Source organism: Haliaeetus albicilla, chromosome 22, assembly GCF_947461875.1.
Source record: "Haliaeetus albicilla chromosome 22, bHalAlb1.1, whole genome shotgun sequence".
Taxonomy (NCBI): Eukaryota; Metazoa; Chordata; class Aves; order Accipitriformes; family Accipitridae; genus Haliaeetus; species Haliaeetus albicilla.
The window spans coordinates 6,406,258-6,421,085 of NC_091504.1; the positions used below are offsets into that span (position 1 = coordinate 6,406,258).

Consider the following 14,828-nt stretch of genomic DNA (forward strand, 5'->3'; position numbering starts at 1 on the left):
CAGCGAAGTGGGGGGGCAGGGGCAGGGGGAGCCCCCCCTTGTTTTTTAGGGCCCCCCCCTCTAATAAACAGAGGAGGTAGAAGAGGCGCAAGGGGAGGGGGAAAGCGGGGTGTTGGGCTAAAATGGCTAAACGGGGGGGGGGGGACCCCCCCCAAATCATCCTCCCCCCTCAGGAGGGCGGCGTGGAGGGGAGCGGGGTCTCCCGTGGCGTAAGGGGGGGCCCCCCCCAGGGCCCCCCCCCCGTTTTGGTGGCGGAGGAGGAGGAGGAGCTGGGCGTGAGCGGCCGGGGTGAGGAGGAAGGCGGAGGGGGGGGCTGCAAAGGGGAGAGGGGGGGTTAGAAATTAAGGGGGGGGGTGATGGGATCGGGGGGGGGGCTCTGGGGTCTTGCGGGGGGCCCTGGGATTGGGGGGGAACCTGGGATTGGGGGGGTCTCTGGCATTTGGGGGCGTCCCTGGGATGTGGGGGGTCCCCTGGGGTCTTGGGGGGGGCCTGCGATTGGGGGGTGACCTGGGATTTGGGGGGTCCCTGGCATTTGGGGGGGGCCCTGGGATTTTGGGGGGCCCTGGGAGGGGTCTCTAGGATTGGGGGGGGTCCCTGGGATTTGGGGGGCCCTGGGGTCTTGGGGGGGTCCCTGGGATTGGGGGGGGTCCCTGGGATATGGAGGGGTCTCTGGGGTCTTGGGGGGGGCCTGGGATTTGGGGGGGTCTCTGGCATTTGGGGGGGTCCCTGGGATTTGGGGGGGTCCCTGGGGTCTTACGGGGGGCCTGGGATTGGGGGGGGACCTGGGATTGGGGGGGTCCTGGGGTCTTGGGGGAGTCCCTGAGATATGGGGGGTCTCTGGGGTCTTTGAGGGGGGGCTGGGATTTGGGGGGGGTCTCTGGCATTTGGGAGGGGCTCTGAGATGGGGGGGGGCCCTGGGGTCTGGGGGTGTCCCTGGGAGGGGTCTCTGGGATTGGGGGGGACCCTGGGATTTGGGGGACCCTGGGGTCTTGGGGGTGTCCCTGAGATTTGGGGGGGTCCCTGGGGTTGGTGGTCTCCCTGAGGGGTGTCCCTGGGATTTGGGGGGGGTCCCTCCCTGGGGGGGGGGGGTGGACAGATGCTGAGGGGGGTCCCAGGGGATTTTTTGGGGGGGGGTGTCCCAGGATCGGGCCCCGCAGGGCTGTGGGACTCACCCGGCTCCGTCCCGGCCTCGGCGCGGGGATCCGCGGGATCTGCGGGATCTGTGGGATCGGGGGGGTCAGGGGGGGTCAGGGGGGGCCGGGGGATCCCCCAAACCTCCCCGGGGGCAGCCCGGGACCCCTCCCTGTGCCACGGCGGGATTCCCCAGGATCCCACCCAGTACCAGTATGGGATGCACTGGGATCCTGCCCAGTACCCAAATGGGATTCCCTGGGATCCCTCCCAGTATGATTATGGGACCCACTGGGATCCCTCCCAGTACGAATATAGGACGCACTGGGATCCCTCCCAGCCCTATTATGGGATGTACTAAAATCCCTCCCAGCACCGTTATGGGGCTCCCCAGGATCCCTCCCAGCACCGCCGTGGGACTTACTGGGATCTCTCCCAGTACCATTATGGGGTTCCCCAGGATCCTTCCCAGTATGGCTATGGGACTCACTGGGATCCCTCCCAGCACCATAATGGGACCACTGACATCTCTCCCAGTACCATTATGGGAGCCACTGGGATCCCTCCCAGCACCATTATGGGGTTCCCCAGGATCCTTCCCAGTACGACTATGGGACTCAGTGGGATCCCCCCCCAGCACCATAATGGGACCCACTGGGATCCCTCCCAGTACCAGTATGGGATACACTGGGATCCTGCCCAGTACCGTAATGGGATCCACTGGGATCCCCCCAGCCCTATTATGGGATGTACTAAAATCCCTCCTAGCATCGTTATGGGGCTCCCCAGGATCCTTCCCAGCACCGCTATGGGACTTACTGGGATCCCTCCCAGTACCATCGTGGGACTTACTGGGATCTCTCCCAGGACTATTATGGGATGCATGACTATCACGCCCAGTACCACTATGGGGTTCCCTGGCATCCCTCCCAGCACCGTTATGGGGCTCCCCAGGATCCTTCCCAGCACCGCTCTGGGACTTACCAGGATCCCTCCCAGTGCCATTATGGGACCCACTGGGATCCCCCCCCCAACTCACCCTCCTCCTCCTCTTCCTCAGCCAGCAGCAGGGCCAAGGCCTGGATCCCGGGGGAATCCCGACGACGTCTCCGGAGGGGACCCAGGCGGCCGGGGGGGGACGCAGGCAGCCGGACCCTCCGTAACTCCCGCAGGCATTCGGCCGCCGCCGCCGGGGCCCCCCCTGCGACCCCCCCCTCCACCAAAAGCGCCCCAAAAACCGCCGCCCCCCCCCACGTCCCCCGTGGCCAAAAGGAAGGTGAGGGTGGCCAAGAGGAGGAGGGAGCGGGGGGGGGCCGGAGGGGGGGCCGGCGGGAGGGTCAGCAGGGTCAGCAGGGCCCCCCCCGCCTCCCCTACGGAACCCCCCCATTCTGGGGACCCCCCCCCGGATTCCACCCCCCCGCACAGCTCCCGCGGGGATTCCAGCAGCAGCAGCAGCAGCTCCGTCTGAAAAATGGGGGGGGGGGAGAGAAATAAGGAGGGGGGGAGAAATAGGGGGAAGGAGAAATAAATGGGGGGGACCCAGGTGTTGTGTGTCGTGTCCCCCCCCAGGGGATCCCAAATCACCCCCCAGGGGACCCAGGGGACCTGGTGTACCCCCCCATAGGGACCCAGGGGACCAGGTGCCCCCCCCATAGGGGACCAGGTGCCCCCCCCTTAGGGGATGTGGTGCCCCCCCCCCCCATAGGGGACCCAGGGGACCTAGTGTCCACCCCCCCATAGGGACCCAGAGGACCTGGTGCCCCCACCATAGGGGAACTGGTGACCCCCCCCCATAGGGGACCTGGTGACCCCCCCTCATAGGGACCATGGGGACCTGGTGCCCCCCCCCATAGGGGACCGAGTGACCCCCCCATAGGGGACCAAGGGAACCTGGTGTGTCCCCCCTATAGGGGACCGAGTGACCCCCCCCCATAGGGGACCCAGGGGACCAGGTGCCCCCCCCATAGGGGACCTGGTGACCCCCCCTCATAGGGACCATGGGGACCTGGTGCCCCCCCCCATAGGGGACTGAGTGATCCCCCCATAGGGGACCCAGGGGACCAGGTGCCCCCCCCATAGGGGACTTGGTGACCCCCCCATAGGGGACCAAGGGGACCAGGTGCCCCCCCCATAGGGGACCTGGTGACCCCCCCATAGGGGACCAAGGGGACCTGGTGACCCCCCCATAGGGGACCCAGGGGACCAGGTGCCCCCCCCATAGGGGACCTGGTGACCCCCCCTCATAGGGACCATGGGGACCTGGTGCCCCCCCCCATAGGGGACTGAGTGATCCCCCCATAGGGGACCCAGGGGACCAGGTGCCCCCCCCATAGGGGACTTGGTGACCCCCCCATAGGGGACCAAGGGGACCAGGTGCCCCCCCCATAGGGGACCTGGTGACCCCCCCATAGGGGACCCAGGGGACCAGGTGCCCCCCCCATAGGGGACCTGGTGACCCCCCCTCATAGGGACCATGGGGACCTGGTGCCCCCCCCCATAGGGGACTGAGTGATCCCCCCATAGGGGACCCAGGGGACCAGGTGCCCCCCCCATAGGGGACTTGGTGACCCCCCCATAGGGGACCAAGGGGACCAGGTGCCCCCCCCATAGGGGACCTGGTGACCCCCCCATAGGGGACCAAGGGGACCTGGTGACCCCCCCATAGGGGACCCAGGGGACCAGGTGCCCCCCCCATAGGGGACCTAGTGACCCCCCCACATAGGAGACCTGGTGTCCCTGCCCTATAGGAGACCCAGGGGACCTGGTGCCCCCCCGTAGGGGACCTCGTGCCCCCCCATAGGGGACCAAGGGAACCTGGTGTGTCCCCCCTATAGGGGACCTGGTGCCCCCCCATGGGGGACCTACTGACCCCCCCATAGGGGATCCAGGGGACCGGGGGGGGGACGGGGGGGCTCCCCCCGACCCACCTGATGACGTGTCGCGGGGCGTGGCCGGCGGAGCGCGCGCAGCGCGGGGGGGTCGCGGTCCCCGGGGGGGCCCAAAGCCGCCGCCAGCCGGGCCCAGGGCCCCGCCATGGGGGAACGCTCGGAAAGGGGAAAAAAAAATTAAAAAAAAAGAAAAAAAGGGGGCGGTCTTCTGCCGACGCGGCCGTGACGTCACGCTGGCCCCACCCACCGCCGCCGCCGTGACGTCACGAGCCGTAGAGCTGCCCCGCCCCGACTCCGCGGGGACCCTATGGACACTACGGGGGGCACTGTGGAACCCACAGACCCCCCCCCAGCCCCTATAGACCCCACCGATCCCCTATAGACCCCACAGACCCCCCACAGCCCCTATAGACCCCACCGATCCCCTATAGACCCCACAGACCCCCCACAGCCCCTATAGACCCCACCGATCCCCTATAGACCCCACAGACCCCCCCCACAGCCCCTATAGACCCCACTGATCCCCTATAGACCCCACAGACCCCCCCCTACAGCCCCGATGGGCCCCACTGACCCCCTATAGACCCCTATGGGCCCCACTGGCCCCCTATAGACCCCTATAGACCCCACTGACCCCTATAGACCCCACAGACACCCCCCCCAGCCCCTATGGGCCCCACTGACCCCCTATAGACCCCACAGACACCCCCCCTACAGCCCCGATGGGCCCCACTGACCCCCTATAGACGCCTATAGACCCCACTGACCCCTATAGACCCCACAGACCCTGCCCCACTGACCCCCTATAGACCCCACTGACCCCCTGTAGACCCCACAGACCCCCCCCAACAGCCCCTATGGACCCCACTGACCCCTCACACAGCCCCTATGGGCCCCATTGACCCCCCAGAGACCCCATAGAGACCCCACCGATCCCCTATAGACCCCACAGACCCCCCCCAGCCCCTATGGTCCCCACAGAGACCCTGTCAGCTCCACGAACCCCCTATAGCACCTATGGGCCCCAGAGAGCCCCTGTGGGCCCCACAGACCCCCTGTAGATCCCTATAGACACCACAGACACCTCCCCTAGAGCCCCTATGGGCCTTATGGACTCTGTATAAGCCCTGTAGACCCCATAGAGCCCCTGTGAGCACCACAGAGCACCCTATAGCCCCTATGCCACCCCTGCTATCATCTATATGGGCTTCATAAGTCCCCTATAGTCCCTCTGGACCTCCCCCATAGTCCCTATGCCCCCCTTAGACCCCCTATCGTCCCTGGAGACCCCCTAGACCCACTACAGTCTCTGCAGAGCCCCTATAACCTCTATGGGGCCACCGCCCATCATATATATGTTCTTACATAGACTCTTTATAGTCCCTGTAGACCCCTTAGACCCCCCCATACCCCTATGGACCCCCTAGACCCCCTATAGTCCCCACAGACCCCCTTGAGTCCCTATGGAGCCCCCAGACCCTGCCAAGCCCCTATTGACCCCCTAGACCCGCTATAGTCCCTACTGAGTCCCTATAGCTCCTATGACAACCCCCTCATCTATATGTGTTTCTTAGGCCCCTTATAGTCCCTATAGACCCCCCCCAAGCCCCTATGGACCCCCTACACCCCCTACAGTCCCCCTAGATACCCCCCAAGCCCCCATAGACCCCATAGACCCCTATAGTCCCCTATAGACCCCCCCAAGCCCCTATGGACCCCCTACACTCCCTGTAGTCCCCATAGACACCCCCCCAAGGCTCTATAGACCCTCTATAGTATCTATAGACCACCTAGATCTCTCCATACCCCTATGGACCCCCTAGAGTCCCTACAGACCCCTATAGACCCCCCAAGACCTCTCCCAAGCCCCTATGGACCCCCTATAGTCTCTATAGACCCCCTAGATCCCGCCATGCCCCTATGGACCCCCTACAAACCCCCTATAGACCCCCTAGACCCTCCCAAGCCCCAATGGACCTCCTAGAACCCTACACTCCACTATAGACCCCCTCCAAGCCCCTATGGACTCCCTACACCCTCTATAGACCCCCTAGACCCCCTCAATCCCCTATGGACCCCCTAGAGTCTCTATAGACCCCTATAGAACCCCTACATAACCCCCCAGCCCCTATGGACCCCCTATACCCCCTATAGTCCCCTATAGACCCCCCAGACCCCCCCAAGCACCCCCTAGAGTCTCTATAGACCCCTATAGACCCCCTACATCCCCCCCAAGGCCCTATGGACCCCCTAGAGTCTCTATAGACCCCTATAGACGCCACAGACCCCCCCAAGCCCCTATGGACCCCCTAGAGTCTCTATAGACCCCCTACATCCCCCCCCCCCCAGCCCCTATGGACCCCCTACACTGCCTATAGTTCCCTATAGACCCCCTAGATCCCCTATGGAGCCCCTAGAGTCCCTACAGACCCCCTATAGACCCCCCAAGCTCCTATGGACCCCGTATAGACCCCACAGACCCCCCCAAGCCCCTATGGACCCCCTAGAGTCCCTATGGACCCCTTACAGACCCCCACAAGCTCCTATGGACTTCCTAGAGTCCCCTATAGACCCCCAAGATCCCGCCCAAGCTCCTATGGACCCCCTATAGTCCCCTATAGACCCCCCCAAGCTGCTATGGACCCCCTACACCCCCTATAGTCCCCTATAGACCCCCTAGACCCCCCCCCAAGCCCCTATGGACCCCCTAGAGTCCCTACAGACCCGCTAGAGACCCCCCAAGCCCCTATGGACCCCCTACACGGCCTATAGTCCCCTATAGACCCCTTACACTGCCTATAGTCCTCTATAGACCCCCTAGACCCCCCCCCCAAGTCCCTATGGACCCCCTACACCCCCTATAGACCCCCTAGAGTCCCTACAGACCCTCTATAGACCCCCCCAAGCCCCTATGGACCCCCTACACCTATAGTCCCCAGTAGACCCCCTAGACCCCCCCAAGCCCCTATGGACCCCCTGGCGTTCCTATAGACCCCCTATAGACCCCCCCAAGCCCCTATGGACCCCCTAGCATTCCCATAGACCCCCTATAGACCCCCCCAAGCCCCTATGAACCCCCTAGCATTCCCATAGACCCCCTATAGACCCCCCCAAGCCCCTATGGACCCCCCACACCCCCTGTAGTCCTCTATAGACCCCCTAGACCCCCCTAAGCCCCTATGGACCCCCTAGAGTCCCTACAGGCCCTCTATAGACCCCCCCAAGCCCCTATGGACCCCCTACACCTACAGTCCCCAATAGACCCCCTAGACCCCCCCAAGCCCCTATGGAGCCCCTAGAGTACCTACAGGCCCCCTATAGACCCCTCCAAGTCCCTATGGACCCCCTACACCCCCTATAGACCCCCTAGACCCCCCCAAGCCCCTACAGACCCCCTAGAGTCCCCTCAGACCCCCCCAGACCCACCCCCCCAAAGCCCCCATGCCCCCCCCCAACCCCCCCATCCCTATGAACCCCTATAGCCCCCATACCCCCCCCCGCCGTGACATCACCGCGTCCCACCCGGACGCCTGGGTCCCCCCCAGGCAGGGCTGAGTCACGGGCAGGACAGGCCGGTTCCCCCGCGTCCCCCGTCCCGTTCCCCCCCCCCGTGTCCCCCCCCTGGGGGCCACCGGGGCCGGTAAGACGGGCCGGACGCCTGGGTGTCCCCGTCGTGTCCCCCCCCCCCCACCCACCCACCCCGCCGCCGGCGGGACCCCACCCCAGCCAGGGGCACCCCAGCACCCGCCTCGGCCGCACGTAGACGGAGACGGGTGTCCGGGGGGGCCTGTGACCCCCCCCAAGGGACCCAGGTGTTCAGGGGACATCAATGACCCCCCCAAGGGGACCCAAGTGGCTGGGGGTCCCAATGACCCCCCCCAAGGGCACGCAGGTGTCCGGGGACACCCATGACCCCCCCAAGGGGACCCAGGTGTCCAGGGGTCCCAATGACCCCCCCCAAGCCACCCAAGTGTCCGGGGACGCCCATGACCCCCCCCAAGGGGACCCAAGTGTCTGGGGGTCCCAATGACCCCCCCCCAAGGGGACTCGTGTCCAAGGGACACCAATGACCCCCCCCCCCCAGGGGACTCAGGTGTCTGGGGGGACCCCAATGACCCCCCCAAGCCACCCAGGTGTCCAGGGGACACCCATGACCCCCCCCCAAGGGGACCCAGGTGTCTGGGGGTCGGTGACACCCGGGGAGAGGGCTGGGGGGGGGGACGGAAGGGGGTGGCCACCTCGCCGTGTCCCCGTCGCCCCTTGTGTCCCCATCCCCCCCCCGGCCCCCCCATCCCAATGCCCTCACGTCCCTGTACGTCCTCCATGTCCCCACGTCGGTGTCCCCAAGTCCCCGCGTCCCCCAGTTCTCCCACCCCAGTGTCCCCATGTCCCCCAAGTCCCCCGTGTCCCCCACGTCCCCACATCGGTGTCCCCACATCCCCATGTCCCCCACCCCAATGTCCCCAAGTCCCCCATGTCCCCATATTGGTGTCCCCATATCCCCCACCCCAAGGTCTCCATGTCCCCCACGTCCCCACACTGCTGTGCCCACGTCCCCACGTCCCCCACCCCAATGTCCCAATGTCCCCATGTGCCCAAGTCCCCCATGTCCCCATCCATGTCCCCCACGTCCCCACATCGGTGTCCCCATGTCCCCATGTCCCCCACCCCAATGTCCCCAAGTCCCCCCAAGTCCCCCATGTCCCCACATCAGTGTCCCCATGTCCCCCACCCCAAGATCTCCATGTCCCCGTGTCCCCCACCCCAATGTCCCCATGTCCCCAAGTCCCCCATGTCCCCGACCCCAATGTCACCAAGTCCCCCATGTCCCCATATCGGTGTCCCCATGTCCCCACGTCCCCCACCCCCACGTCCCCGCGTCCCCCCGCATCCCCAGGCCGGGGCGGGGGCTCCCCGTTATTTCCCAACACGGCGCCCGACCGACCGGCTCCGACACCGGCCCCGGCACAACCGGTCCCGCCGGTCCCGGCAACACCTCCCGGGGCGGGACGGCCGGCGACGCGCAGCCGGCACCGCACGGCACAACCGGCACGGCACAGCCGGCACCGCACAGCACGGCGTAACCGGCACCGAACCGCCATCGCGGCACACGGCACGACCGGCACGGCACAGCCGGCGATGCTCAGCCGGCAACGACTGGCCTCGCCGACCGCAACCGGTGGCGTCTAGCCGGCGACGGACGGTGTCGTTGAGGTGGCGGCTCATGGCTCGGTGACGGTGACGGCGCGGTGACGGTGACACTGCCAGGTTTCGGTGACACCGGGTGACGGTGACACCGGTTTTGCTGACACCAGACCTTGGTGACGCCGGGTGACAGTGACATCGCCGGCTCTCCGTGACGGCGACGCCGGGACTCAGTGCCACGAAGCTGACGCCGGAGCCGGGATCGGGCACTGGGATGGACTGAGGGTGCCGGATCCGGTGGTGGGATCCACCTGGGATCCAGTGGTGGAACCCAACCAGGGGAGCCAGGATCCGGCACCAAAATTGACCAAAGATCCGGGATCCGGCACCGAAACCAACCAAAGATCTGGGATCCGGCACCAAAACTGACTGAAGATCCAGGATCTGGCACCAAAATTGACTGAAAGTCTGGGATCTGGCGCCAAAACTGAGCAAAGATCTGGGATCTGGCACCAAAATTGACCAAAGTTCCAGGATCCAGCACCAAAATTGACTGAAGATCCAGGATCTGGGACCAAAACTGACCTGGGATCTGGGACGGAAACTGGCTGGAGCGCTGGGATCCAGCCCCCAATCTGACCAAAGTTTGGGGATCCAGCCCCAAACTTCACCTGGGATCTGGGATCTGGGATTGGATTTGGCCAAATACTCGTGATCTGGCATCAACATTGACCAGGGATCAGGGATCTGGCACCAAGACTGACGGGGGATCTGGCGCCGTTAGTGTCCAAATACTCGTGATCTGGCATCAAACTTGACCAGGGATCTGGGATCCGGCACCAAATCCGACCAAGGATCCAGGGATCTAGTGCCGAAAGCACCCAGGGATCTGGGATCCACCACCGCCCCCCACCTGGGACCTGGCAATCCGGCACCGAAACCCGCCGGGGATCGGTGATCCGGCGCCGGACCGGCCGAGGGCTCGCGGAGCCGGTCGGAATCGGGGCCGGAACGTCGTCACGGGGGGATCCGTCGGGGGATCGGGGATCGGGCGGCGGCCATGCCCCGCGCGTTCCTGGTGAAGAAGCCGTGCGTGGCCACGGCCAAACGCAACTGGAGCGAGCTCCCGGATGAGCAGCGGGCCGAGATCTACGTCCCCAGTACGTGGGGGGGGGTCCAGCTGTTTGGGGGGGGTCCAGGTGTTCGGGGGGGACCCAGGTGTTGGGGGGAGTCCAGGTGTTCGGGGGGATCCAGGTGTTGGGGGGAGTCCAGGTGTTTGGGGGGATCCAGGTGTTTGGGGGGATCCGGGTGTTGGGGGGACCCAGATGTTTGGGGGGGAACCCAGGTGTTTGGGGGGAGCTGGGTGTTTGGGGGGGGTGAGGCGTCTGGGGGGGGGTCCAGGTGTTGGGGGACCCAGGTGTTGGGGGACCCAGGTGTTGGGGGGGTCCAGGTGTTTGGGGGGGATCCAGATGTTTGGGGGGACGCAGGCATCCAGTGGGAGCTGAGTATTGGGGGCACCCAGGCATCCAGGGGGGGACCCAGGTGTTGGGGGGGGACCCAGGAGTTTGGGGGGGGGAGCCAGGACTTTTGGGGGGGGGTCTAGGTGTTGCAGGGTCCAGGTGTTGGGGGGGGGACCCAGACATCTGGGGGGGATTCAGGCGTTTGGGGGGGATCCAGGCGTTGGGGGACCCAGCCATCTGGGGGGGCAACCCAGGCATCCTGGGGGGGGGCTCCAGATTTTGGGGGGACCCAGGCATCCGGACCATCCCCCCCACCTCATATTACCCCCAGGGGACCCAGGCGTCCGGGGGGGGGGGGGCCTGTTTTACCCCTGCCCCCCCCACCCCCCCCAACCTGTCCCCTGGGGGGGGACGGAGGACACCCAGGCGTCCGGGTGGTGATTAACCCCCTTAATGACAGAGTCGGGGTACGGCCCCGCCCGGGTGGGGCAGGAGCCACGCGGCCGCCGCCCGTCAAGGCCTCCCCCCATTCCCACCCAAATATTTGGGTCCCCTCCCAGACACCTGAGTCCTTTTAATTTTTTTTTGGGGGGGGGGGGGTACCCCAATACCTGGGTCCCCACCAAGCTTTGGGGAGGGTGGGGGGTGGCGTGTCCCCATCCCCTCCCCCCAAACACACACAACCCCCCCCCAGGGCCCACGCGGGCGACACCCGCCGGAAACCCATAATTTGGGGCGTCGCGGCCGGAGCCGCTCGACCGGTCGGGGGAACCCCGAAAAGGCGGGGGTGGGGGCAGGGAGGGCCCCCCCCCTCTTCCTCCTGCCCTGGGGTTTGGGGGGGCGAGATGCTGGGGGGGCATATTGGAAGGGGGGGTTATATGGGGGGGGGTCTGCATTGGGGGGGGTCATGGGGGGTGATATTTGGGGGTGTCCATTGGGGGGGTCACGTTCGGGGGTGCCCATCTAAGCAGTCATATTGGGGGGTCAGATGGGGGGGCCCCACTGTGGGGGGCACATTTGGGGGGGGCCATTAGGGGGGTTCCGTTAAGGGGATGCCATTGGGGGGGGTCCCCATTAGATGGGGTCCCATTGTGGGGTGCCCATCTGGGGGGGTGGTATTTGGGGGTGCAGGACCCCCCCCACCCCAACCAGTGTCCCGTCCCCCCCTCCCCAGTTTGCCTGGGGGGCTGCCCCCTGCGCAGGGACCCCGAGCCGGCGGTGGGGGAGGCTCCCGCGTCCCCCGTGTCCCCCCTCGACATGACGCTGCCCCCCCCGGCCCCCCGCGCCCCCCACGGCCCCTTCCTGCACCCCAAGGGCAAGGTAAGGGGGGGGGGGAGCCCCAAATGTGAGGGTCCACTGGAGGGGGGGGCTGTGACGTGGGTGTCCCAGGGCCTGGGGGGGGGGGGGGCCTGTCCTGTGAATGGGGTGGTCCCTAAACTGGGGGCGGGGGGGTCCTGGGACTGGGGAGCGCCCAAGGTGGGGGGTCCCTAGGGCTGAGGGTCCCCAAAACTGGGGGTCCTCAAGTTGGGGGGGGGGGGGTGCCTGTGGCTGGGGGTTCCAAAGGTGGGGGGGGTCCTCATGAGCAGGGGGTGCCTTTAAGTGGGGGCCCCCAGGCCAGGGGGTCCTCAATGTGGGGTGTCCCCATGACTGGGGTATCTCTGTGGCTGGGGGTGCCCAAGCTGGGGGGGTCCCCATGACCAGGGGGTGCCCATAACTGGGGGTCCCCAGGCTGGGGGGGTCCCCATGACCAGGGGGTCCCCAGTGTGGGGTGTCCCTGTGGCTGAGGGTCCCCAAGCTGGGGGGGGTCCCCACGACCAGGGGGTGCCCATAACTGGGGGTGCCCATAACTGGGGGTCCCCAAGCCAGGGGTGTCCCCATGACCAGGGGGTCCCCAATGTGGGGTGTCCCTATGGCTGGGGGTCCCCGTGACTGGGGGTCCCAAAGGTGTGTGTGTGGGGGGGTCCTTCATGGTAGGGGTCTCCATGATTGGGGGTCCCCGTGAGTGGCGGGTGCCCAAGTTAACCCCTCCCTCCCCACGCATCGGCAGGTACCATCCGGCCCCATGGGTGCCCCCATCCCCCCGGGCATCCCCATCCCCGGGGGGGTCCCAGTGGGGGTCCCCGTCCCCGGGGGGGTCCCCGGGGGGACAGAACTCTTCTCCTGCCCCGTGTGCCAGAAGAGTTTCGGGTTCCAGCGGATGCTGAACCGGCACCTGAAATGTCACAGCGAGGTGAAACGTCACCTGTGTCCCTACTGCGGGAAGGGCTTCAACGACACCTTCGACCTCAAGCGGCACGTCCGCACCCACACCGGTGGGTGGGGGGGGGTTTGGGGGGGGGACAAGGATGGGACGGGGATGGGGATGGGATGGGAATGGGGATAAGGATGGGGACGGAGACAGGGATGAGGATGGGGACAGGATGGGATAGTGACTGGGATAGGATGGAGACAGGACAGGGATGGGATGGGGATGGAGACAAGGGAAGGATGGGGATGGGATGGAGACAGGGATGAGGATGGGGATGGGATGGGAAAGGGACTGGGGTGGGATGGGATAGGGTGGAGACAGGATAGGGATGGAGACGAGGAAAGGATGGGGATGGGATGGGGTGGGTGTGGGACAGGATGGGGATGGGGATGAGTTTGGGGATGGGGACAGGGTTGGGGATGCAGATGAGGATGGGGATGGGGTGGAGACAGGGATGATGATGGGGATGGGAAAGGGACTGGGAAGGGATGGGATAGGATAGAGACAAGACAGGGATGGGATGGGTATGGGGATGGGATGGAGACAGGGATGAGGATGGGGATGGGACGGGAAAGGGCCTGGGGTGGAATGGGATAGGGTGGAGACAAGACAGGGGTAGGATGGGGATGGAGACAAGGAAAGGATGGGGATGGGATGGGGGTGGGGATGAGTTCAGGGATAGGATGGGGCCAGGGATGGGGCCAGGGTTGGGGATGCAGATGAGGATGGGGATGAGACAGAGACAGGGATGAAGAAGAGGACGGGGATGGGATGGGTTAGGGACCAGGACGGGATGGGATAGGGTGGAGACAGGACAGGGGTGGGATGGGGATGGAGACAAGGGAAGGATGGGGATGGGATGGAGACAGGGATGAGGATGGGGATGGGACGGGAAAGGGACTGGGATGGGATGGGATAGGGTGGATACAGGACAAGGATGGGGATGGGGTTGGGGATGGAGACAAGGGAAGGATGGGGGTGGGCATGGGACAGGATGGGGATGGGATGGGGATGAGCTCGGGGATAGGATGGGGACAGGGATGGGGCTGGGGACAGGTAGGGGGACAAGGATAGGGGATAGGGATGAGATAGTGACTGGGATGGGATGGGACGGAGGCAGGACAGGGATGGGATGGGGACAGGGATGGGGGACAATGATGGGGATGCAGATGAAGACCGGGACAAGACGGGGTGCCCCTCTTCTTCCCCCCCCAAAAGGCGTGCGCCCCTACAAGTGCAGCCTGTGCGAGAAGGCCTTCACGCAGCGCTGCTCCCTGGAGTCCCACCTGAAGAAGATCCACGGCGTGGCCCAGCGCTACGCCTACAAGGAGCGACGGGCCAAGCTCTACGTCTGCGAGGAGTGCGGGGGGACGGCCGACAGCCAGGACGCCCACCTCGCCCACCTCCGCCAGCGTCACCCCCACAGCCCCCTCCTCGCCAAACTGGCTCGCAAGGCCGCCGCCGCCGCCCCGCCCCCTCCCCGCCTGCCTAACCCCGCCCCCCGGCTGGCCCCGCCCCCTTAGGGTGGAGACACGCCCACTTCGGGGGGGGGGTGGGGGAAGGGGGGGGGCAAGGGGTAGGGACCCCCTTTGGGGTAGAGGTATGGCCGCTATGGGAATGGAACAGCGCTGCGCAGACCACGCCCCCTCGGGATGCAAGCCACGCCCCCGAACGCAAGCCACGCCCCCACAAGCCACGCCCCCAGGCGTGGGGCTCGCCCCCCTACTGCCCGTGGGGCCTCCTTGGGGCGCTGGCCACGCCCCTTTGAGGCACTGGCCACGCCCCCTGGGTGTGGGCGCAGGTCTCGCCCCCTCCGGCTCTGGCCGTGCCCCATTGGGGCAGCAGCCCCCGCCCCAGGGGAAGATCTGACCACGCCCCTCTCATTGGTCACAGGCCACGCCCCCAGGAGAAGCCCCGCCCCTCCGAGCGCTCACTCCACCCACCCCCACCCCCGCT

At 66.2% G+C, this 14,828-nt stretch overlaps 1 protein-coding gene across 1 annotated transcript; it reads left to right on the forward strand.

The window, feature by feature from the left end:
* The first annotated feature begins 8,900 nt into the window (after window positions 1-8,900).
* On the forward strand, window positions 8,901-14,395 carry OVOL1 (ovo like transcriptional repressor 1). The gene is made up of 4 exons (XM_069810677.1): window positions 8,901-10,324; window positions 11,799-11,944; window positions 12,672-12,936; window positions 14,091-14,395. Exons 1-4 carry the CDS (start codon window positions 10,225-10,227, stop codon window positions 14,393-14,395), a joined length of 816 nt encoding a protein of 271 aa, XP_069666778.1. The 5' UTR covers window positions 8,901-10,224.
* The last annotated feature ends 433 nt before the right edge of the window (window positions 14,396-14,828 follow it).